The sequence below is a fragment of the Castor canadensis genome, chromosome 2 (genome assembly GCF_047511655.1).
Source record: "Castor canadensis chromosome 2, mCasCan1.hap1v2, whole genome shotgun sequence".
Classification (NCBI taxonomy): domain Eukaryota; kingdom Metazoa; phylum Chordata; class Mammalia; order Rodentia; family Castoridae; genus Castor; species Castor canadensis.
Genome location: NC_133387.1, coordinates 143,545,399 through 143,569,927, shown reverse-complemented (window position 1 = coordinate 143,569,927; position 24,529 = coordinate 143,545,399). Strand labels below are relative to the sequence as shown.

The following is a 24,529-nucleotide window of genomic DNA, read 5'->3' as shown; positions in this document are numbered from 1 at the left end:
TTCCTGGCATCGTAATATACATTAGGCATATTAGTGTGGTATTTGCAGGATGTCTTTAGAACATTTCATATGCTCAGAAAAAAATATGAAAATCAATACAATCTCTTTGTAATGATAAAAATAAATGTTGTCTGCTCATTAAATTACTTTCACCAATTAACTCCCACCCTTCATTGTGAGTTTATTGTTTACCTTGGCAGTTGCTATCTTCCTGAATTTTCATTTGGTAAAGAAATACAGGCTGTAATCACTTTTAGTAATTCCTGTGGTCTGCTGACACTTTTGGATTGAGTTCTGGCTGAGTATGTTTGTTACATATCTGCACTTACTGTTTATGGGGGGTTATTCCTCAGCACAGAAAGAGGAATACATCAGGACAGCTGCTCTAGGGTTCCTTTTTAGCCCAACCCCAAGCATGTTATATGGACACTTGGAACCTTAGGGGTTTCACAGCTGCAGTGTTCAGTGGAAATAAACCCAAAGGAGCCATCTGCCCTCCCCACGCTGCCTCTTTTCAGTTCCCTAGCAACTTCCCCGTAGCCAGCTGCCACAGAAACGATTGGAAAAGCAAGACTCAGTGGACTGTAATGATTGTTATTCGGGGGGAAAGTAGGTTCTCTGATTTGGCTGAGAGATAAAGGATATTGGATGCACTTGATTCATCTCAGGGCATCAATAATATCCAACTTCTACCATTAACTTACCTGTTAGGATTAGATGGGAAAGGTCTTTTGTGTTTCTAGGGATGAACCAGATGAAAACAAATCCAAAGAAAGGTCAAGTCCTTGGCTTGGGAGTAGTGAGCAGAGAATTTGTCTATGGGAATTCCTGTTGTCAGATTTTATCCTGTGTGCTACAAATAATGTTGCTTTATCAATAAGTTCAGGGTATAGATTACCTCCCCCTTTTCGAAACCCCTAAGTGAAACAGATTCCATTGCACCTGGGCCCCTGCTCTGACAAGTAGTGTCACCTGCTTCAGGCCCTAGAAAGTATCAGCATCCTGGAGACACCACTGCAATGGGTACTATTTTATAGCTCACCATGTGAACAGAAAGCAGAGCTTTTGAAAATTCAGTAAATGAATTGCACTTTATGCAGATAGATCAAAATTGATAATATTTTTGAGTCTACATTCCAAGAAGAGAGTTACAATTCAAAGACTTGAACAAATTTGCCTTTAACAAATAAATTGCACTGCAGATTTTTTTAAACCACCACACTTTTCTTACTTCCAGAAGCATCACCATCAGTTTACTTTGAAAAATCACATTGTAACGTGTTCTTTATTATATGCTTTTTAAAAAAGTCCTTATCACCATTTCATGTAATCATAAGTGTTTTCCCAAGATGGTTCTGTTACTAAAACTATCTGTCATCAATGGTTTTCTTAAAATTTTTTTACTTTAAAATTTATATTTTCATTTTTTATTATCATATTATTGTTGTACTGGGGGTACATTGTGACATTTACAAAAGGTCTTACATATAACATAGTTGAATTCACCCCCTCCATCATTCTCCTTTGTTCCCCCTCTCCCCAACCTTAGAATAGTCTCAACAGGTCTCATTTATGTATTTATACATGAATACATAATATTTCCACCATGTTCATCAATGGTTTTTTAAAGGAAGTTGTGCATTACTTATAAGTATGCCATTTAAAAGAATTTTAGTACATTATAATCTACTCATAGATAGCACAGACAACACTAGGTGTTGGAATCAGATGAACAAATGTACCTGTATATGATCTGTTCAAGTTATTATTATTACTATAAGGAGATTTTAAATACATGATCTAAGGACCTGAGGAAACTGAGCATCCTACTAACTCATTTCAGAGAATCTCTCTGTTTAGCTATGACCTCCTAGTTGCCAATTGCTTTGAATGTGTTTTGCCTACATTTTCTTAGTCACACTCAAAAGTCTAGACATTTCTTTACCTCTTCTTTCTCTTCTTCCTGTTGCTTCTCTGTGCAGACATTTAACATTTGGTTTGTGTCTAGTTTCCTTGATCCTGCTATAAGTGTTATACAACATGCATATATGCATTATTTTATCTTTCCAAAATATGAAAAAATCCTGAATTCTAAAACCCTGTGGTCCCATTGTTTGGTATAAGGGAATGTGGATTTTTTTCCTCCCTGTCATTCTTCTCAAAGCATCTGAGAGTTTTCTATAAAATTCTACCTGTCTTTTGTGTCTTTGTTTTGTAGCCTCCTATTCATTTAATGCAATTTAATCTGACTTCTGCCTACAGGATTCCAATGGAACTATCCTTCTTGAAGTCTTCTTGCTGCCAAGTTCAGTTGTCATTCTCTCCATCACAGGTCCCTGACTTGTTTGCCATCACTCTGTTCTCAGTTTCTTCCTTTTATCTCTCCATACTCGGTCTTGCATGATTCTGACTTCTGAGATGGCCAATCGCCCTTCTTTTTAGGTTGAGCTTTTCTGCATACTGTCTTCATACTATTTTCAGGGCTTATTGTCAATGCATTTTTATTTTGGCTCTCATATTAACACAGATGCTTTAATAATTATTATTATAATGGTGTAAGCAAAGATGTGGGTAAAGTATGCAAAGATGTGGCGTCTTAACTACTCTGTGTATTGTTCACTGTCATCAAGCATATTCATGTTCTGTGCAATAATTACTACCATGCACCTCCAGAACTTTTTCATCTTCTCAAAATTAAGCTCTGTGCCCATTAAACAGTAATTCTTCATTACCCTCCCATGCTCTGGAGTCTGCTATTCTACTTTCTGTTTCTGTGAATTGGACTATGGTAGGCATATCATATAAGTGGAACCATGCAGTATTTTTTCTTTTGTGACTGGTTTATTACACTTAGCATAATGTCTTTTTAAATTTCTTTTATTTTGTTGTTTTTAATTTACTTATATGTATATACATTGTTTGGGCCACATCCTCTTCTGTCCTCTTCCCCCTCACTTCCAGGCAGAATCTGTTCCACCCTTTTGTTATCCAATTTTGTTGAAGAGAAGACATAAGAGATAATAAGAAAGACATAGTGTGTTTGGTAATTTGAGATAAGGATAGCTATACAGAGAGATTACCAGCGTTGCTTCCATGCACTTGTATATTGCAACCCACATTGGTTCATCTCTGCCAGACCTCTTCACTACTTCCTAGTCCCCTTCCCATAGTGGCCTCTACCAGTTTAAGATTACTTTATTTGCTCATCAACCACATTCAAGTTTTAGGTTTCCTTCCCTTTCCCTATTCCTCCCGTATGCATTTCTCCCCTTAGTGTGTGACCCATGTCCAATAAAATTACTGCTTTTGTTTTGGGTCATACTCCACATATGAGAGAGAACATGCAATTTTTGGCCTTCTGACCCTAGCTAACTTCACCCAAGATGATGTTCTCCAGTTCCATCCATTTACTTGCAAATGACAAAATTTCATTCTTTGTGGCTGAGTAAATTGTGTATAATTACCACATTTTCTTAATCCATTCATTGGTAGTAGGACATCTTGGCTGTTTCCATAGCTTTGCTATTGTAAATAGTGCTGCAATAAACATGGGTGTGCAGGTGCCTCTGGAGTAACCTGAGTCACATTCCTTCAGGTATATCCCTAGGAGTGGTATTGCAGGATCATATGACAGATTTGTGTTTAGTGTTTTAAGAAGCCTCCATAATGTTTTCCAAAGTGGTTATATTAACTTACATTCCCACCAGTAGTGTCTGAGGGTTCCTTTTTCCCTGCATCCTCACCAACATTTGTTGGTGGTGGTGTTCTTGATGATAGCCATTCTAACAGGAGTGAGGTAGAATCTTTGTATTGTTTTGATTTGCTTTTCCATTATGGCCAGGGATGGTGAGCATTCTTCATGTGTTTTTTGGCCATTTGGATTTCTTCCTTTGAAAAAGCTCTGTTTATTTCAGTTGCCCACTTCTTTATTGGCTCATTGATTTTGGGAGAATTTAGGTTTTTGAGCTCCCTGTATATTCTGGTTATCAATCTTTTGTCTGATGCACAGCTAGCAAAAATTTTCTCCCACTCTGTGGGGGGAGGGGTCTCTTGAATTAAGAGACCATATCTTTTGTTGTACAAAAGCTTTTTAATTCCATGTAGCCCCTTTTGTCCATCCTTTCTCTTAGTTGCTGGGCTGCTGGAGTTCTACTGAGGAAGTTCTTGCCTATACCTATTGCTTCCAGAGTATTCCCTGCTCTTTCTTGTACTAACTGCAAGGTTTCAGGTCTGATATTAAGGTTCTTAATCCACTTTGAGTTGATGCTAGTACAGGATGATAGGCATGGATCTAGTTTCAGTTTTCTGCAGACAGATAACTATTTTTCACCACAACATTTGTTGAAGAGGCAGTCTTTTCTCCATCGTATGTTTTTGGCATCTTTGTTAAAAATAAGGTGGGTGTAGCTGTGTGGATTCATATCCGGGTCCTCTATTCTGTTCCACTGGTCTTCATGTCTGTTTTTGTGCCAGTACCATGATCTTTTTATTGCTATGGCTCTGTAGTATAGTTTGAAGTCTGGTATTGTGATACCTCCAGCATTGCTCTTTTTGCTGAGTATTGCCTTGGCTATTCACAGTCTTTTGTGTTTCCAAATGAACTTTAGGGTTGATTTTTCAATCTCTATGATGAATGTCTTTGGGATTTTGCATTGAACACATAGATTGCTTTTGGTAGTATAGTCATTTTTACTATGTTGATTTTAGCATGATGTCTTTAAGGTATGTTGAATCATGTGTCAGAATTTCCTTCCTTTTTAAAGGATGAATAGTACTCCATTTTCTGTATACACCACATTAAGTTTTTATGTTCATCTTTTGATGGATACTTGGGTTCTACCTTTGGTCTTTTGTGAATAACACTGCTACAAATAACATGCATGTAACTATTTGCATGTCTGCTTGAAGTTATTTTGGTATATACCCAGAAATCAACACAAGTGCCCTTAACTGTCATTTATACATCCTGAAAGTTGGAGTGGGGCACACTATGGCACAGGATAAGCAGTCACCCATACTGGAATCTGTACCAGACCAGGGATCAGAGTAGAGAGGAAGAGCAGGTTGTCCCCTAATTCAAAATTAAGTAGGACTATGGCTGATGCCAGAAAACTTGTCTATGTCCTGCGGTACCTTCGTAGTACCAGGTGTTGCTCATTACATACACCTCCCACAGGATGTGGCAGCAGAGGTTAAAAGTACAGAAACAGAGATGGTGGCAAGAAGGGGCAGGATGAAATACTCTGCCTAAATAACAAGAAAAAGGAAATGGTTCTGTAGAATTCACAACCCACCAAAGATGCCTGGCTATCTAGGGAAATATATAGCCATTCCATGGAGGTTCTCATCAGTAAGTAGGGAGGACAGTACTGATTCTTAGCCCCAATACTATCAACAATGTCTAGTGATCAACTTAGGTCATCTGAAAAAAACAAACTATATGTGCTACATTTATTTCATAAGCTTCTAATAAAACATAAAATGTTATATTTTCACAGGTGCCAAAAATGATTTAGGGCAAATGATTTGGGCTCTTTATCATCTCTTATATGTACTATTGACAGACTTCCTGGCTAATTAACTTGCTAGTCAAACTCTTTTTTCAGTTCCCTTCTCCATATGGCCAATCAAACATCACCTGTTTAAACACAGTCTGGACATCCCACTCCCCATGAGGTAACTCTGCCTTTCCTAACTGCTCTCCTAGCCACAGGACCTACAGATAACCTATACTTACTCTCTGAGCTTCAGTTTCTTTGTATTTTGTCCCAGTTAGAGCCATCCATGGTGGCTCAGGCCTGTCATCCTAGCACAGATCAGGCAGATTGAAGTTCAAGGCCAGCCTGGTCAAGAAGGTTGTCAGACCCCATTTCAAGCAATGCCTGGGTACAGTGACTTAAGTCTTTATCCTAGCTATGTAGTGAAGCACAAATAGGAGAACTGCTATTTAGCCCATCCTGGGCATAAAAATAACCAATGGGGGAGGCCTTGACTTAAAACCCTAGCACCACCAAAAAAACAAAACAAACAAAAAACCCTATATGCCACCAAAAAATAAAATTAGTGGTAGATGATGGTAATTTTAATTTTTAAAAATTTCCCTCCTTTTCTAGTCATTTTATTAGTGTATATTAATTATAGAAAATAATGGGATTTATTAGGACATTTTCATACATCTATATAAGGTGGTTTGATTCACCTAGCCTTATTACCTATTCTTTTCATCCGTTTCCCTTTGGCTGGGGCTGGTCCCTTTCCTATTCCCTATAGCCCCCCTTCTTATTTCATATTGCTCTCAAATTTTTAGATTCTGTATATGAGAGAAAACATAATCCTTGTCTTTCTGTGTTTTTCTTACTTTTCATAACATGATGCCCACTAGTTCGATCCATTTTGTCAAATGACGTGGTTTAATTTATTTTTTATAGCTATGTGTATATATGCATCATATTTTCTTTTTCTATTCCTCTGTTGATGGGCACCTGGGCTGATTTCATAGCTTGGCCATTGTTAATAGTGCTACAATAAACATGGGTTTACAGATACCTTTATTTTCTGCTACCTTTGATTCCTTCAGGGTGGCATAGCTGGATAATATGGCAGTTCTATTTTCAGTTTTTTGGGGAGCCTCCGTACTGATATCCATAGTGGCTACACTACTGTACATTTCCACCAACAATTTATAAAGGTCCATTTTTCACCCCCACCCTTGCCAGCATTGGCTATTATTTTCTTAATGATAGCCATTCTGACTGTGGTGAGATAGGGTCTCACTGTAGTTTTGATTTGTATTTCCTTTTTGAGACAAAGGATGTTAAGCACCTCGTGTATATAGTGGACATTTATACTTCTTTTGAGAACTGTCCATTTATCGATTGTATTATTTGCTTCTTTGATGTTTTTTTGAGTCCTTCATCTATTTTGCCAATTAACCCTGTGTCAGATGAATAGCTGGCAGAGTTTTTTCCTCATCCTGTAGGCTGCCTGTTTACTCTGGTAATTGTTTTCTTTGTTGTGCAGAAGCTTTTTTAATTCACGGCAATCCCATTTGTTAATCTTGCTTTTATTTTCTGAGTTTAGAGTTCTGTTCAGAAAGTCATCTCCTATACCCATATCGTTAAGTGTTTTCTCTGTGTTTTCTGTAGTAGCTACAGAGTTTCGGGTCTTAAATTGAGGTTTTTGATACACTTTGAATTGATTTTTTTATAGGGTACAGTACAAAATTGGTAAGAATCTGGCTTCATTCTTCTTTACGTGGATGTCCAGTTATCTCAGCACCATTTAATGGAGAGGCTGTCTTTTCTCCAGTAAATGTTTGGGTACCTTTGCCAAGGATCAGGTAGTGTAGCTGTGTGGGTTTATTTCTTGGTCATCTATTCTATTCTATTGGTCTGTGTGCCTATTTTTGTGCTAGAACCACACCGTTTTTGTTACTATGGCTCTGTAGTATAATTTGAAATCAAGTGTTATGTTATCTCCAGGGTTGCTCTGTTTGCTCAAGATTGATTTGGCTATTTAGGGTCTTTTTTACTTCCATATGAACTTTAGGGTCATTTCTTCTATTTCTGTGAAGAATGTCATTGGAATTTTCGTGGATACTGCTTTGAATCTATATATCCATATTTTGGTAATATCAAGATATTAATTTAATTAAGTGAATTGATGCCTGAAGTAAAAAAAAAATGACAGACTCAAATCTCTTCAAGGATACTGTATCCAATAAATAATCTGACCTTCAATGAAGAGCAGGAGGGATCAAATCTATGCTTCTATTTCTTTTCTATTTCCATTACCTACACTTCTATTTCTTTCTAGTTAGCTAAGTTTCATATCTTCAGGGTCCCTATCCTTAGTCAAACCCCACCAGTTATATGTTTTCTGGAATCAGCTGCAATAATTTTGAAATGTTTTTTTTAGGAAGGGGGCCCTGGGTCGATCTCCATACACTTCTGTGAGTAAGGCAGTGAACTTCATGTGTGGCTGAAAATAAGTGTTAAGAACTTTAAGATAAAATAAGCATACATGGTATAAAAATTCAAATAATATGGAGTGAATGACATTTTGTAATACTCAGAAGCAGAACAATTTTGATGTTCTGTATATGATCAATAATTATAAGCTTCAGAATATTCTTCACATCATAATATAGAACACACTTTTCTGAAAAGATCCTCTGAAACTGCTTTTAAGTTTTATTTAGTTACAGAGTGAGGTTAAAGATGGAAATTCAATAATTTAGAATGTAACACATATGTACAGGAAAGCAATGCAAGTAAACACCCTGTATAGCTATCCTTATCTCAACTAGCAAAAACCCTTGGTCCTTCCTATTATTGCTTATACTCTGTCTTCAACAAAATTAGAGATAAGGGCAAAATAGTTTCTGCCTGGTAGCGAGGTAGTGGGGGGGAAAAGGGAGGGGGCATGGGGAAGGGGGGAGAAATGACCCAAACATTGAATAAAAGAAAAAAAAGATGGAAATTCAATCATAATAGATGCTATGTAGTTTAAGAAGAGGAAACAATTACTCTAAGCCAACACCTTATCAAGAAAACTCATTTGAAATTTGTTTAAAGTTAATGCATTATTTGTAATACTTATATATTTCAGCAACTTTAAACATCTATGTGTTTCTGTTTTTCTGGAGATCAGTGCTCAGAATTAGCTGTGAGGATTGAGTTTGGCCCAGTTGATAAATGCCAATGCTGCTCTGAATGTGCTGGAGGCTGTGGCAGAGCTGGGGTTAAGGTCACAGTGGTCAGGGACTTTTAAAAAATGTATTCTATACCCTTAAGGTACAGAAGGTTGATGTGAAGCCAGTTGTGAGTTTGTTATCACATTAGGGCTTTTATATGAATGAACTAAGTCTTCAACAATCTATTTTACAAGTAGATTTATTGTATTCAAATATATTTAGGAATAAAGGTAAGTGTCTTTATGCCTAATTTCATCTTTTCATATTTATTCCCTTTCCCCACACTTCTATTTATTTCTAGTTAGCTAAGTTTCATATACAGGGTCCCTATTGTTGGTAAGACCCCCATCAGTTATATGTTTTCTGGAGTCTGATGCAGTAACTGTGAAATGTTTTTGTTAGGAAGGGGACACCGGGTTCATCTCCATTCAATTCTGTGAATAAGGCAGTGAACTTCATATGTAGATGAAGATAAGTGCTAAATATTACAATGACCAGAGGTCAAATTCCTTGATACATGGAATTTGGTTACAGTTGTTAGCTGTTTGATTGAAACCTGATTTTATGAATTTGACTACCAAATGTGGTAGTGAGGCCATTTTTCCACCTATTCTATTTTAGAGTCCTTTGAAATATGGCTGTTCTTTATTGCTGTCCAGTATCATGGTAGATTCAGTTGGAAAAATAGCTGCTGATGTGGAAAAGATCTACCTTTCTATGTTCTTTCTGTTAATCTTTGTTTATTTAAGCACAATATATCTTACTAATCACTTGGTCAGAACTTTTAGCAAATACTGATATTTTCACAATAAGCAGAATATTTCATTGAAAGTGCTTTGATTTTCTGTGAAACAAATTATTTGAAATTTGTTGATTTATAATGTATATGCTTTTTGGTGGACCAGGAGAATTTTATGTTTCTGTTTGGTTTTTCTACAGTGTTCTGAGGAAAAGTTGTCTACTGTCTCAAATTTATTTCTGTATAGTATTTAAGTAAATAAAATGTTTCTGTACAATGTGACCATGTATAGATCCATGTGGGCAATGTTTTTGAATCTTAATATGCTCTCAATCATTTGCAGATGGATTCATTGAGTGACTGTGATTTATTTTTTAATCATTTCTTTCCTTGTGGGGATATTAGCTAATTCTTTTCTCACAGTCTTAGTGGACCTTGTTCTTAATTGGTGAGAGGAAATTTGTCTGGCTGGGGTTTTTCAATGTACAATTTAAAGCCATTCATTAATTGATAGTAGGCTATGATGATTTTGTTTGATTGTGGAAAACAAGTATCAATGAGGTTGAAAAAAAAGTTTACATAAAAGACCACAGGTGATTAAAATTTGGGGCAAATTAACAGGGAAACCAAATGAAGAGAGAAACTTCCAGCTGTTTGGAAGGAAATTACAATGTGGAGCATACTCCTTCCTTTTCTATCTATAGATATTCAGGGCTATTACAACAGTTTGGCATATTTATACAAGTGTTCTCTTTACCCTCTGCCTTGCTCTTCTACCACAATTGAAGGTAGTATCCTTTGTGATATATGTGTCTTGCTTTAAGATAACCCGATACTTCAATCAGATCTCACAAGAGGAACATTGCAAAGTGATTATTTCCCTATTTCAAAACAAAACAAGCAAAAAGCTGTAGGTGCCGTGTTAATATTGACAGTCCTAATGCATTTGGAGTGTGACTGTATTTTAGCAACATACTACCTTGCAGCAGTTTTGGAATCGGTCTCCTTTCCATTCTTCTTTTTGTGCAGAAACTGCTAGAGGGTTTGCATTGGACTCCTGAAACATTTCACTCAAATGTCCCTTCAAAATGACCTTCTTTCATTGAAACTTAATCCTTACCTACCTGCTGATAATGGTTGGCCTTTGTCTCTCTGCTCTGATATCTAACTGGAGCTCTACGTACTGTATATTTAAGTGGCAGTCCTCAAACCTGGCCTGTACAACAGTAGAGACAATTCTAACCCTCTTTCTGAGGAGCAATTAGACAGCTAGCAAGCAGTAGGAGCCAAGTAGAGATGTTTTGATAGGAAGAATTTTCTGTAAGTATTCAGAGGTGTGTTGCACAGACCTCAGGAACAATAGTTTTTAGAAAGGACTGGAAACAAAATTAGAAAGTTTCAAGATTCCTTCTCTCCTTCCCTGGTTTCTTCTCTTCGTTCTGACTCTTTCTATGTGTTTCCTATTTTCTCTCCTTTAACTAGAATATTCCATAGGGGATGAAATGGCTAGTGTACAGATCTAGTGCACAGATTTAAAAGCTGATTAGTGATCACTAATCCCCAACTCTTGTGGCATTGGAAATGACCAGGCAGCACAGCTGAGAGTGGGGCCAGGCAACTGACTCAGGCTTTTGAATGCCAACTTTCCCAGCAACTTTGGCAACTTTGGCCCCTCCTGGGCTCTAGGTACAAGTTCATAATGAGCATGGTTGTGTAGTTGCTGTCAACTCCTGTCACACTGAGAACTTGGTATGCTCTTGATGTCCCCTTCCACTGCCTGTAGGGAAAGGGTGAAATTTAATATGTCCATTCAGTGAGCACTTATTGAGCCCTACTTTGTTCCACAAATGTAGAATATATACCTGTCAAACATAGTTTAGCATCTGGTGAAAAAGCAGCCTGGAATCTAAGCAAGCAACTGAAACATACCAATTAGAAATGTAGTAAGTTCTATAAAGAAGCTGAGATAACAAATAATGCAAAATAGGAGAAGAAACCACTGTAAAAAGGCTTCCCTGAAGAGGTGAGATTTTAAGTTAATACCTAAAAGATGAGATGGAAGTAGCAGGAAAGGATTTGTTGGTTTGTAAGGAAGGGAAAAGGAAATTAATTTGTGAACAAGAGAATAAGGGCATGGATAAAACAGGGGTGAGAATATGACTTGTAGTTCAGGAGCTTGGATTTAGTCCCAAGTGTAACCACCATGGCAGGAAAAAAAAAAAATCAGTCAGGTTACTGATTTCATACAATCCATTAGGAAGTATTATCTAGCTGTCAATTTATCCCAGGCCCCATTTGGGTAGACTGAGGAGGATTAAAAGATAAGGAAAACATGTAATTGGACTGATTTTGATTATAACCTAGCCTGGAGGCCAGGTTGTGGGGTATCCAGATTCAGATAGGAGGCTTTGGGGGCTCTAGCCAGTCATAGGCCCAATGGCTTTGAGAGTGGGTGTCAGGCAAATTCCAGAGCCAAAGAGCTAAGGCAGTTTGTTAAAGGAGGGTGTGAGGACTGAGTGGGAACCTCTGTCTTGTGACAGGGACTCTGTCACATAGCAAGCACTGCACTCACTGTGTGCCCGAACTCTAAGCACTTTTCCATTATCTCTTCAGTTTAACCCTCTCAGTAACAATGTGAGATGGAAATTTTTATCCTCATTATATAGACAAAGAGGCTGAGGCACAGAAATCTAAAATGATCCTGCTAAGATCATGCAAGCAGTAAGAGTGAAACTTGAATTTGAGCACAGAGCAGTCTGGAGTCAGAGTCTGCTCAACCCACCCTACAGTGAGGCCGCCTTGCTGTTAGTATTGACAGATAGGGAGGACATCAGCTGACACAGGACTGCACATGTGATCATGAAGTAAGGTCTGACTTCAAAGGTTTTGATCAGGGATGATATCAGGTGTGTTGCATCGACAGTGAAAGCAGGATATATTAGTGACGATATTGTCCACATGGTTCTAGGGATCTGTGAAGAGACTGGAGGAAGGAACAATTTTGGATCAGTTAAAATTGATCTTGTCTTCACTTTCTATCAGGGTCTTAATTGTTTTAGTGCTCTTTTGTCATGACTTTTATTCAGATAAGGGATACAGGGTGAGTATCCCTTAACTAAAATACTTCAGAGCAGAAGTCTCAGGTTTCATTTTTTTTTTTTTCAGATTTTGGAATATTTACATAGACTTTGCCAGATGAGCATCCCTATCTAAAAATCCAAAATGTTTCAAAATCCAAAACTTTGGAGTGCCATGTCCTACAGAGAATAGTTTAAGATTAAAATAAACTGAATCAAAACTCATTAATAGAATAAAAGGTGGAAATGGACACTGTTTACTGGAAGGCAATTTATATATTGAGGATTTTTGCATGAGACTTTATGGTATTTTTTTTTTTTATACAATTACTTGAAGTGTGGAGATGTCACTCATCTATATCTCTTCATCTTTTCTTGTCATGGTCAGACTAACTCAAGGGAAGATTAAGTGTAAATTAATTCATATTCTTGTTGGAATAGTGAAAAAGCGTTCTCATTATTACTGGGTTCACTTTGGAAAGCAAAAGTTCTCTTGAAATTGGAAATTTAATTAGTCATTTTTGTAAACCTTCAGTTTCTGATATTTCTGTGATATCAGAAAGCAGTGACTACTCTGTTCTCTTGCAAAAGGCAGCTTATTACAGGTACAAAAACGCTACTTGCTGGCACTCTTCCTGTGGTTATGCCCTCTTTTCTTATTTACCATTTTTGCTGTAGATGCCTCTAACAATTTGAATATATCCCTGAAGTGATGTAAATATATTTTGTAATGTGTTTAAAGAAACATTCTATATCAAAAGTGATATTTCAGGGTTATCAATCAGACTGTGGTCAAGAGAGAAAAGGACACAATAATTTGAAGAGAAAAATTAATATAAAGAATTACTGTCACAAATAATTTGAATATGAGAGATTGACTATTAGGAACTAAAGAAAATTCTAAAGTATATAGGAAGAGCTTATTTAAAAATAACCCCTACACCTACAACTGAGGACTGATCAAGGAAGATTTCCCTCACCCTCCAAAGGCTAAGCTCCTGACCTTACTGGAAAGGGTGCCATTATAGTTACTGGATGACAGAGAAGCCACTATGGTGTGGTACTGGTGGCACTTTTCAGAAAAATGCCCTCTCAGGGGCTAGGGAAAACTGTTCAGAGGGAAATATTTCGCTGGAAACATTCTGTGAAGGCATAGTGGTCTATACTTTTATTACTATTTTCTTATTATAATTACTTTAGTGATCTTGTCTTAAAACTACCAATAAAAATTGTGTTATTTTTAAACAAATAATACAGTACTTTCTTATTGGTAGAAAAGGAATCATATGAAATGAAATCTGTATTTAGGTATTATTTGTTAATTTCCCTTAACATTTTTAATCAGTTGTATGTATGTGTATATATTAACACATATACACATTTGTATTATTAATACAAATGAACTCATAACTGGTGCTAGACAGAGGTCATGATTAAATCACTTATTGAGATTTCACTGAGTATATGGTACCATATTTTATAAAAACAATGAAGCATTTGTGGATTGCTTTCTAACTTTTCCTCTATTTTATACTTATACTTTTTGACTTTAAATTGGATTTGTAATCACTTGTTCTGGAACTGGAAGAATGTCAGAGGGAAAAGGATTTTTTTCCTTCTAATAACATAAGAAATAAAAGCTTAGGAGTGTAATGGCAGCAACCAGCAACAATGAAAGATGCGGGGTACTTGAGTGAGGGGCATAGTACACAAAGCATCTGTGTTCTTACTTAACACTTTATGTCACCAATAGAAACATTGAAGCCTAGAAAACCAAGAACACTGTTGTTTGTGTGTTGTAACACTAGGGGGCAGCACTAAAATATTCCAGGATTGTATGTTATTGATCACTTGCATACTGCATAATAAGTAAGATTTTTACTATTAAAGACTATTGAGTGTCCTGTAGATTTCAGTGGATGAAAGAACTAATAGAGGAAGACGAGCTTTTCAAGTCCATAATTTCAGCCTTGATGAGACAATGATTTAAATTATTCAGAAAAAGTTCCCTGGGTGGCTTTATTTTTGGTTGCAAGAGAATAGGCATGATAACTCAAAGAATTGTGATTCTTCTGTTAAGAGTGTTTTGTTCTTTTTATTCTATCAGGGTAAATATTTTTCTTAACTATTTATTTCTAATCGTATTTTCCAGGCACTTTAGAAAGGCATGAGACAGGCGAAAGAGCAAGAATTATTCTTAATTGTTGTGATGACTCCCAGCTTCTAAAGGTTGAGCCTGTACTTGCAGTTGCCTCAGAGACAAATAAGCACAAAAGTATAGAGCAGAGATCCTCCAGTTCCCACCAGCTTGGGCCAATGCCTTCTCCTGGTCTGCAGGTGGAGTCTTCATGTAAGGTAAGTTCAAAGCACGCTACTGTCCCCCCAAGAACATTGTCAACTGGAGTAAGAAATAATGTGCCTTCATAAAAACATGCTGTTTAAATATGAGTGCGAGAACAGAAACTTGGGTGATTGTTTTTTCCAAGTGGTCTTGGGTGAATCAGGATAAACGAATTTTATCCTTCAATAAGTATTATCCATGTTTTTGGCATTATTTTTGATGTGATAAATCTGACTTACAAATAATTGAGTCAATATTATATTAATGCAAATTCTAGGTGGTTTTCAAGGGGAGAATTATATTCTGTAGTATGGATTCATGTTTATTTTTCAATTGAGAGTATTTGATCTCTTTTAAAAATGCTTATTGCAAATAAATAAAAAATATCAGAGTAATTAGACCCTCATATAGATACTTCTCTTAATACACTCAGCATCTGTAGAATTACCAGCTCTTTAGGAATCCAACTCTCAGTTACTTTATAGTGATGGAGTGTGCATTATTCTCATAAACCAAGTCAACCAGATTAGCAGAAATTCTGGCTTGCTTTAGTTTTTTTCCTTTCTAAACTTGAGAGACTAATTTGATTTCTTTAAGAGATTCCTTTCTATCTTTTCATCTTTGCAACTTCAGGTCATCCCCTCAGCATTTTGTATCTGCCGTTGATATGCACATATCTAATGGTTTTACACATAAGCATTTTCAGAATATTATCTAATATGTGCAAATTTCATTTTTCATGGCTGCATCATGCTTTATATTGTGTTCTTGCTATTGCTGGTATAAATTATTTCATGTGACTAAATATATGGTTCTATTTTATATTTTACTTTTATGAATAATGCATCTATGAACCTAAAACCTTTCTCATCAAAATTATTTAAAAGACATATTGGAAAGGGAATTTCTAAGTCAGAGTTTGCCTGATTGTTAATTACATATTATTAACATTTTTCATTATTTTACTGATATTATAAAGATCACTAGTATGCCATTAAAATGACTTTTAATCAGACCTTATTTTATCTCATATGTATATTTATAATTAGAGGCAAGGAAAAGGTCAACCAGGGTTTAGTGTGGTCACTTGTTTGTAATCCCAGCATTCAGGAGGCTGAAGCAGTAGGATTCCAAGTTCTAGCTAGCCTGAACCATTTAGCCAAACCAGGTCTGAAAATAAAAATAAAAAGGGTCTGGGGTTTAGTTCATTGGTAGAGTACTTGCCCTAACATGCATGAGGACCTAGCTTCAAACCCTAGCACCACCAAGAAAAGAAAATAGCCAAGTAGCTACACAAGCTAGATCTGAGATCCACACAGCTGGGAGCAGGGGATTGGAATATAGTCTTTAGACTTTTAGGCTTAGAGATCTTGTTTAGGTTTAAGAAATGAGACTAGGATTTGTCAACCATTTCAGAACTACATGAACCAAACATGTAACTAAAAAGTGAGTATGTAAACTAGATAGACATTTACTTACTTTGCAATGAAAAACATAATCTGAATTCTGTCCATTGCTCAGCCCATTCTCACAGTAGCAAAGCTGGAGGCACAAATTACACAGGAGGGTCCTTTGATAGCCATGAAGTCAGAACAAGAGGACATGCATTCGCTGACCTCTGGGAGCTGAATGCAGTCAACTCAGGCTACCATCTCCCTTGGTTTGAAACACAGTAAAGATTTCAAAAGAATGGATTTACTTCTTTTACTGTTCCATTTAGGATAGCTACTTTTATACATCTTTTCTTCAGATGCTGAAGACAACCATCAGCTTTCCCCTGTCTTTTCATACTTAGTAAATAGTTTTTCATATTCTTAACTTGAAAAGGGTTATTTTTAAAGGACAATTATATAGATACAACAAAACTTTAACACTCACCACTGAACGTAAGGTGGGAAATTAAATCACATTATGTTATGAGTTTGGAGTGAATAAAGCACAGTGAGCAAGCCCAGCTGACTGCTGTCCACTCCCACTCCACAGTTGCTCTGTGGCTCTCCATTCATAGTAGAGTGGGCATTGTGCAGTGGAAAGCACATGCTAGAATGGTGGGTGAGAGCTGGTATCTCTTGACCTGTGCATTTCAGATGCCTAGGGTCTGCAAGAGCAAATCTCATTCATCAAGCACCAATTTTACTAGTTTAATTCCCAAAAGGTAAAGTGATTGGTCTTTCTTTCAGTTCTTGGAAGAACCTCAGAGCTACCCTTTAGGTAGTGGTAATAGGATATACAAATTTCATTTTCTGTATATAATTTTGTTTGTTTCTTGACTTCAGGAAGCAATAAAATACCGGGATCTTGTTTTCCTACTTGTAGGTTGATTTCAACTTTATTTTCTAGTTGTTGCCCTTTACCTTACATAACTACAGTGTCCAACATTCATTCTTTCAGGGGAGTTTTTAATTTTATTTTTCTGATTCTTTTTTATTAGTACATGTTAATAGTAGAATGTAAGGGGCTTCATTGTGGTATTTCCATACACACATATAATGTACTTTGATCACATTCTCTCTTCTATAACCCTTTCATATTACCCTTTCCATTCCCCCTTTAAAAATATTCCTTGCAATGTTTTAAAATAGGTTTCATTATAATTTCTCATGTATGCATACAGTGTGCTTTGATCATATTCTCCTCTCTCCAACATTCATTCTTCATAGTGGGAAAAGAACTGAATTAGAAAAATCCCCTTTGTTCGACATGGTATGCTTCTGTTGTTATTGAATTTAATATAAAGTACGGCTATTTTTATTCGTGCCTCTGAGTTAAATCTTCTCCAATTATGTACCAGATATGAAGATTGCCTATCATTCACATGTGCTTTTTACCATTTCATCATCTTAGAATTAGGGTGGTGGGATTGTTTTATCTTAATCTCTAATTTACAAATTCTTTATTCTCATTATTCACAGAGAAAGATGCTTCATGAGTTTCTATAAGAAGATTATCTTTAAAGAGGGTTTGAATCACATTCTTTTTATAAGTGAGAAAAATGAGGGAAGTAAGTCTATAAGATTTAGAAAGTCTAAGGTTACTTTGTATTTAGTGTGTTGTGTATGAATGTTAGTGAAACACAAGTGAAATATTCTCTAACAAAAGAGTGAACCATTTAAACAGAAGAATGGCATGTCAGATCTGTGCAGTAAGCTCTTTGTATTTGGACATTTCTAGAATGCTGTATTCAGTTTTTTTTCTTGCATTTCAAGAATCCATACAGATGGGGGAAAGGTTTAAGAGAGAACATAAATATGGTCAAAGCATTTGGAAAATGGGTCCAATTTGAAATGCTAGAGGAGTTGAATTTGTGCAGCTAGACAAAGAAAAATCTTTGGGGTAGCAGAGGAGGGTCAGAGTCTTAAAGGATTTAAAGGAATACAATATCATATTAGTGATGGGGAACTGCTTTTCTTAGATTCAGCTGAGGATAAAACAAGATAGAACCTGTTTAAATTGCGGTGGGAGGAATTTAACTTCAAAGTAGGGAATAAACAACTTTGGTAAAATCATTTCTATGTGGCAGAAATCTTTGTAGCTTTATCGTGTTTTAAGGAGAAAAGTCTTATTTGTCTATAGTCTGGTTTTAATTTTTTTTCTGCACTGTCTATAAAATGAGTGAAAGAATAAGCAGGATTATTTTAAGTGCCACAACTTATGTCCTGTTAGTGCCTTCTGTTCAACTGCTTTTCTGTAGAATGGGTCTTCCTACAGGTCCCCCATTAATAGTCATTAAACACATGTGGCTATTGAGTGCTTGAAATATGACCAGAACCATGTATTAACATGAGTCCATTTGGATACACAGGGCTAAATGAAATATATTATTAAGATCAGTTTTACTCATTTTCTTTTTATGTTTTTAATATGTATACTATTGGATAATGATGAACAAGACTAAGGCTATGTAGAATTTTTCATAAAGGATCAAAGTAAATATTTCAGTCTTTGCAGGCTAGATCCTTACCTTTTTACCTACTCAACTCTGCTGCTGGAGCATAGAAGCAACTATGACTACTCCTCAACAATTGAGGTCATATTCCAATAAAACTCTACTTGCAAAAAACATGCCGGGAGCCAGGATGGATGCACTGGTTGTAGTTTGACAACTGGTGATCTGGGTAGTCCTCTCTGGGCTGGTACTCATGAGGTACTATGAGGACCTGGCAAAAAAATCAATACTTCCTCTTTCCCACCATGTCAGAAATTTTAATAAATAATTTATCATAATTTTTTATGTACTAGGTAGAATGTAATCCAAAAGACTTTATATCAAATCTATTCTGTGACAAAAACCAGAAGTTGTATGTGTTCAGTAAACTACCCTTTGTGGAAAAAATATGCAAATTATGGCTCCCAACTCAACTGAGATTTTTTTTAATGGAATTTCCTTTAAACAATACATTTACATGTGCATCTTTATCTAAATACATACAATTGATTATAAAAGGGTGCAGGAGAGAGGAGAGTTAAGGGAATATAATAGAGAGAATGAATTTGTTCAAAGTATACTGTATGAATTTATGGAATTATCACAATGAACCCACTGAACTATTAATGTATGCTAATAAAATAGTAAAAAAGATTACATTTGCATTTGCTACATTGCAGTTGAGCTTTCTAGAAACATGGTTGTATGTTTTTAACCTTTGCCTGACCTTAGGGTGGTATCTACTTGGTGCCATTTGCTAAGAAATCCTGCTACCTCTTGTAAGACACAGATGGTGCTCTGCTAGATGACCAACTGAAAATTGGATCCTGCTACTACTTACACCTTATCTTTTATAATTTATGACACACAAAATAACTAAAGCAGTACTAATAAAGTTCCTAAATAGTGACATTTGAAAATTCCACCCAAAAATTTATAAGTAAATAATAATAATTTCTGGTGGCAGTAGTGCATGTTTCAGCTTAACTTGTTATTCAGTGATCAAAAAAGTACAAAAATGATTAATTGCATTACATTAGGTTAAATCTTCCACATAAAACTATAGTTTTCACTTCTTTGGTCAGTAGTTAATTTGGGTATTTTTTGGTTCTATTCCTTTTAATGTTTAGTAAACATCATATTGTTTTTTCTTATGTGGAGAATATTTTTCATAAATTTTATACAATTTTGGAAGATAATCTTATTACTAAACGTAAATGTATTCAAAGACTATATAGTGATTTCCCTCTGTAAGCACTAAATTAAAAATTTTTGCTGCAAATATTTTGATTTAATTAATCCAAACTTACAACTTCAAGACCTACATAATAACAATGAGACAGAATAGAAAAGAAATAAGATATAGGAGAAATGTATAAGTCAGTTTCTTTTTGAGCACCTGTTAAAGTGATGCAGATTTTAGACAGTGTGTAACCATTTCTCATAAGCGGTTCATATGTAATTTTAGCTATTTTAAATAAAAACTTCTGTAGCATTTAATGCTTTAAAAAATAATTCTTTATGAATAGTATCACTTCTTTCACTCTGTGGCATGAGTTTAAACTTTTTTTAATTAAAAAATTATCTTAATTTGAGGAAAACTATGTGAAGCATATTACAGCTTTGTTAGAAAACTAATTGAGGAGGTCTGGGTCAGTATGAAAAGTAGGAAACACACCATTAAATGACTCCAGCTGTCCACCTTGTACACAGAAGCCACTCCGAGTTTCCTCACAGGACTTCAAAGCCTGGCTGGCACCTAAACATTGGTTGGCCATGTAAACCAGAGGCACAAAAGGAGAATGCGCCTATTTCATGGTGCACGGCTGGTGTAAGTCTGGCATTGTGCTGCACGTGCCGGTGGGGAGTGCCAGCAACAGAAGGACACTGTTCTGACTCCTGTGACAAATGTAGTTAACACCAGATCCATATTAATGTTGTCAAGTTCCCTTGATGTATTTAAACAGATTTTAATTATTTGCAGCATCCAAAGGCCTGAAATATATAGCCTAATAGTTCTTCAAAGAAAGCTTACTTAATGTATGAATGTAAAACCTCTCATAAAAATGAAACTTTTATATTGGCCTGAGTCATTGACATAGGTTATTCATCAAGTCAGCAATTTGTGTGGCAAAGTGCCATTTGAATAGTGTATTGTTAGGATACTTATGGTCCACTTGACAAGGGCTCTTGCTGTAAATAGTGCAATTTGACTCCAGCTGTTAAAGAGTAGCTTTGACAGCAGCCACATAGAATGGAGATGCCTTACTGCACTGCTGAAAAATCAATATTGGGTTCTTGTTCATAGTAACCTGTTCTTTTCTTTTCTGTAGATTTATAAATGACTATCAAGGGTTTATAAGTGGAAGTTTAAATATTGTTTTAAATGCAATTCACTTTGAGTTTCAAATTAAGAACTCAAGATAAATGGTATGAATGTAGAGTTTTAGGATATGAGTTCCAAACCCTGGTGCATGTTTAGTCACAATTACATTTAAGTTGAATTTGGATTCTCTGCACTCAGTAGAAAAGAATTAGTGTAAAATATGGGCTCAGAATTGTGTGCTCACTATATATTGCCCACTCTGTTATTTCTTCTTTTTGATTTTTTTTCATACCAATTTGTCTTTTCTGACCCTCCCATCTTCTCTGTGTGTATACCTTTCTGTATAGATGGCAGAATCCTTTGTGGCTGTGCCCATGGCAACACCCACAGATGTTGACAGCCAGTAACATTCTAATGTTGTTTTCCTAAAGCAGTCTTGCTGGTTTTGAAGAGTTTTCTAGCAGTTTTCAGCACAAGGTTGCTATGATACCTAACTGGCAGTAATGGATATTGAATCTGTTAATTACAATAACTACACACAAGGGCTCTTCTTTGATTGGATTTCTCTATTGTTGCTAAATGTTATGTTTAAGATGTAGAAGAGGAAGTGAAATTATGTACTCAAGATGAGAAAAAATGTTTGAGGGTAAAATGTTGAACCATAAAACTTTCAAGTTATAAAGCATTTTAGCTGACTATTGATTTCCTGCGATTGCAGATATAATTTATTTAAATTATTTCTAGTTTTGACTGATTTTGATTCTGAATTTTTATTATTGTTTACCTGCAATGTCATAAGTCTTCATCTAAGGTGTGCTGAGTAGAATTTGAAGGAGCTGTCATTTTTAAGAGAGAATATGCCAGTATATATTGTGCTTTCTCAAATGCCTTTTTCAGTGAAAGCAGTTAAAATAACTATTTTCCTATTACTGCCCAACTCTGCATTTATTGAATTTGTGGCTGAGATAGCAACTGAAAATTCATAAAGCTGATAACATAATTGTGAACAAAAACCTTTAAGGCTGATTCAAGGTCATCATTATTGTTTTTATAATTGCTGATAGGCAATTGTGATTTCTACCAGAGAAAGGGTTTGCTCAGCTTTGGTTTTAGCTGGTTTCAAAAAACGTTATCTCTTCTGTTAATTCTAAAATAAGATTTCTCAATGAATAAATGTTTATATCATTTCTTCAGTGCTAGATTTAGCCTAGATCGGCTTCAGTTCCCCCAAGTCCCCAGGATATTTTAGCAACTCTGTTAGAGATGTACAGATCTAGGATTTTAAATCTCTAATGGAATTAAATTCTGCTTATGATCATCAGTTAATTTGGGGATGGAATCTAGCATAGAAAAGTGAAGTATATAAGACCTTTGAATTTTGCATTTAACCTATGGACAGTGTTAGCTTAATTTATTAAACCATGTCTTTAAATTTGCATTATTTACATTAATAAATTTACAGACCATTTAAAACCCATGAATACTGTAATCATGTCTATACCATATTACCCACCTATAACCATGTGTTTTCTTTTTTCTTCTTCTTCATTTCTTCTTTTCTTTCCAGTTATAAATTGTTTTTTCCTTTGTAAGAACCTGTGACTTTTCAAAATTTGTTACTGTCCTGCTTCTTCAATGACCCAAAAGATGGACCATTCAACCCTCTTAAATAAGCCTATATCTACAGGGGTAAAAATTCAGTGCAATGGAGCTGTTTGTTCTATTGTTAAGCAATTGCGGGCTCTGATTAAAAGGTAGTGATAAGTGTTTCCCCATTTAAGTAACTTGGAGTTTTCTTGAAATGAAACCATTACCTTAGGAATATCTTGTGTATATGTCCTGTTTTTATTACTAACTCACTGAGTGATATTTTAAGGAATAAAAAGTGAAGTTTGTAGAAATTCAGATGTTGAGTTAGCTCAAAGAGTTACTTGCTTATAAGTAAAAGGGAAGAAAAGGAGGAGAATAAAATCATTCTTCTTGAAAGCTGGTAATATCACTTATTGACTTAGAGTACCATCTGGACCCATTTAAAGAAATCCCAACAGGAGCACTACTTCTGTACCAATGACTTATGTTGTAACTGGCCCTGAGAGAGCAGTGAATGCAAAAAACTTAGGAAGCAATTCTCGGAAAAGAAAGCATTTATTTTCATAGAATAGTTCCCTGGTACTATTAAAAACAAAATGTATTAAGACCTCAGAATTATTTATTGGAATGAAGAACACGAATATGTTTTATTAGAAAATGCATCCAGCCAATGCTCCTGTTTTTCTGTATTGGGTTTTAATAGTGATGTACTAAAGGTACCATTAGTTTTCTGCCTACCCAAGTGATAATCACTTACTTATAATTTTCTTCACACCCTTTAGTTTCTCGGAAAACAGCTGTTTACATTCTAAGTTAAGATATCCTGCATAACTTTTGGCCCAAGTAGTAATATTCCTCCTAGATATAAAATGATCCTAAGAGGCTGCCGTGAGCAGTAGGGGCTTTCTTTTCTTAGGCACATATTTAATAACATGTACAGATAAGACTGAAACTGTAGGTTTCTTTTTTTTGTATTCACATATTGTCTAAGACCTGATGGTTTTTAGAAATCATTATGAAAGCTTACAAAATACAAAGTCTTGTCACCTTCACTACTTTCTTCCCAGCTCCCACTAGAGGTCTCTTGTCATTATACAAAACTTGGCTTTCTCCATTTACTCTCTGGTAGCAAAGGCTTTGTTTTCCTTTTTCTTTTCTCTACAGCCAATCTCTGTTTTACAACAACCATAGTGTGACATTGGTCCCATGATTATATGACAGAATATGGAAAGAATTGCACGGGTTCTGTTTCTTCCCATATGATTGTCATGAGGCTTAACTAAGAATATTATTTGACATGTGATATGATTCCCTAAATCTAAAAGGATACTTGAACCTAGTTTGTTCACAAAGTTTTTTTATCCTGTCATTATTAATCTAACATTTTAAATTACCACATACCTAATTTTTATTCAACCTGGTCAATTACAGTTAAAGTTGAGTTTACAGATGGATAAAAACTTGTCTTTCTTTAGGTCTCAAACATTTTTTTTTTAATTTGTGCCTTTGATGTTTACTTCTACCAATGATCAGCTTAAATTATTTTAGGACATGATTTTACCTTAATTTCTGGCAGTATCAAGGATGGAATTAGTATGATAGTAGCAGAAAACTGTAAATTTTGAGTGTATTTTATGACATTTCTATTAATTATCATAAATTATGCCCTAAAATATACTTAGTGATTTGCCCTTCTGACTTCGTGAAGATACCAGTTGGAATCAAACACAAAAAATTCAATGAGTTGCTTTGTGAGTAAGTATCCAGTAACATGCAGCACTTCCCACAATGGTTTATTTCAATATTCTCATGAACCTATGACAAAGGCCCAGCAAT

The 24,529-nt window shown here is 35.5% G+C and overlaps 1 protein-coding gene across 13 annotated transcripts in view; it reads left to right on the top strand.

The window, feature by feature from the left end:
• Wdr72 (WD repeat domain 72) overlaps positions 1–24,529 on the top strand; it is a 238,977-nt gene that overhangs the window by 64,151 nt on the left and 150,297 nt on the right. For all 13 annotated transcript variants that reach the window (XR_012445487.1, XR_012445488.1, XR_012445489.1 and 10 more), the window contains one exon: positions 14,664–14,866. Coding sequence is in view for 10 of the 13 variants with exons in the window: in XM_074065982.1 (XP_073922083.1) it covers positions 14,664–14,866 (203 nt within the window). In the remaining 3 variants the exon portion in view is untranslated. The remainder of the gene's footprint in view (positions 1–14,663; positions 14,867–24,529) is intronic.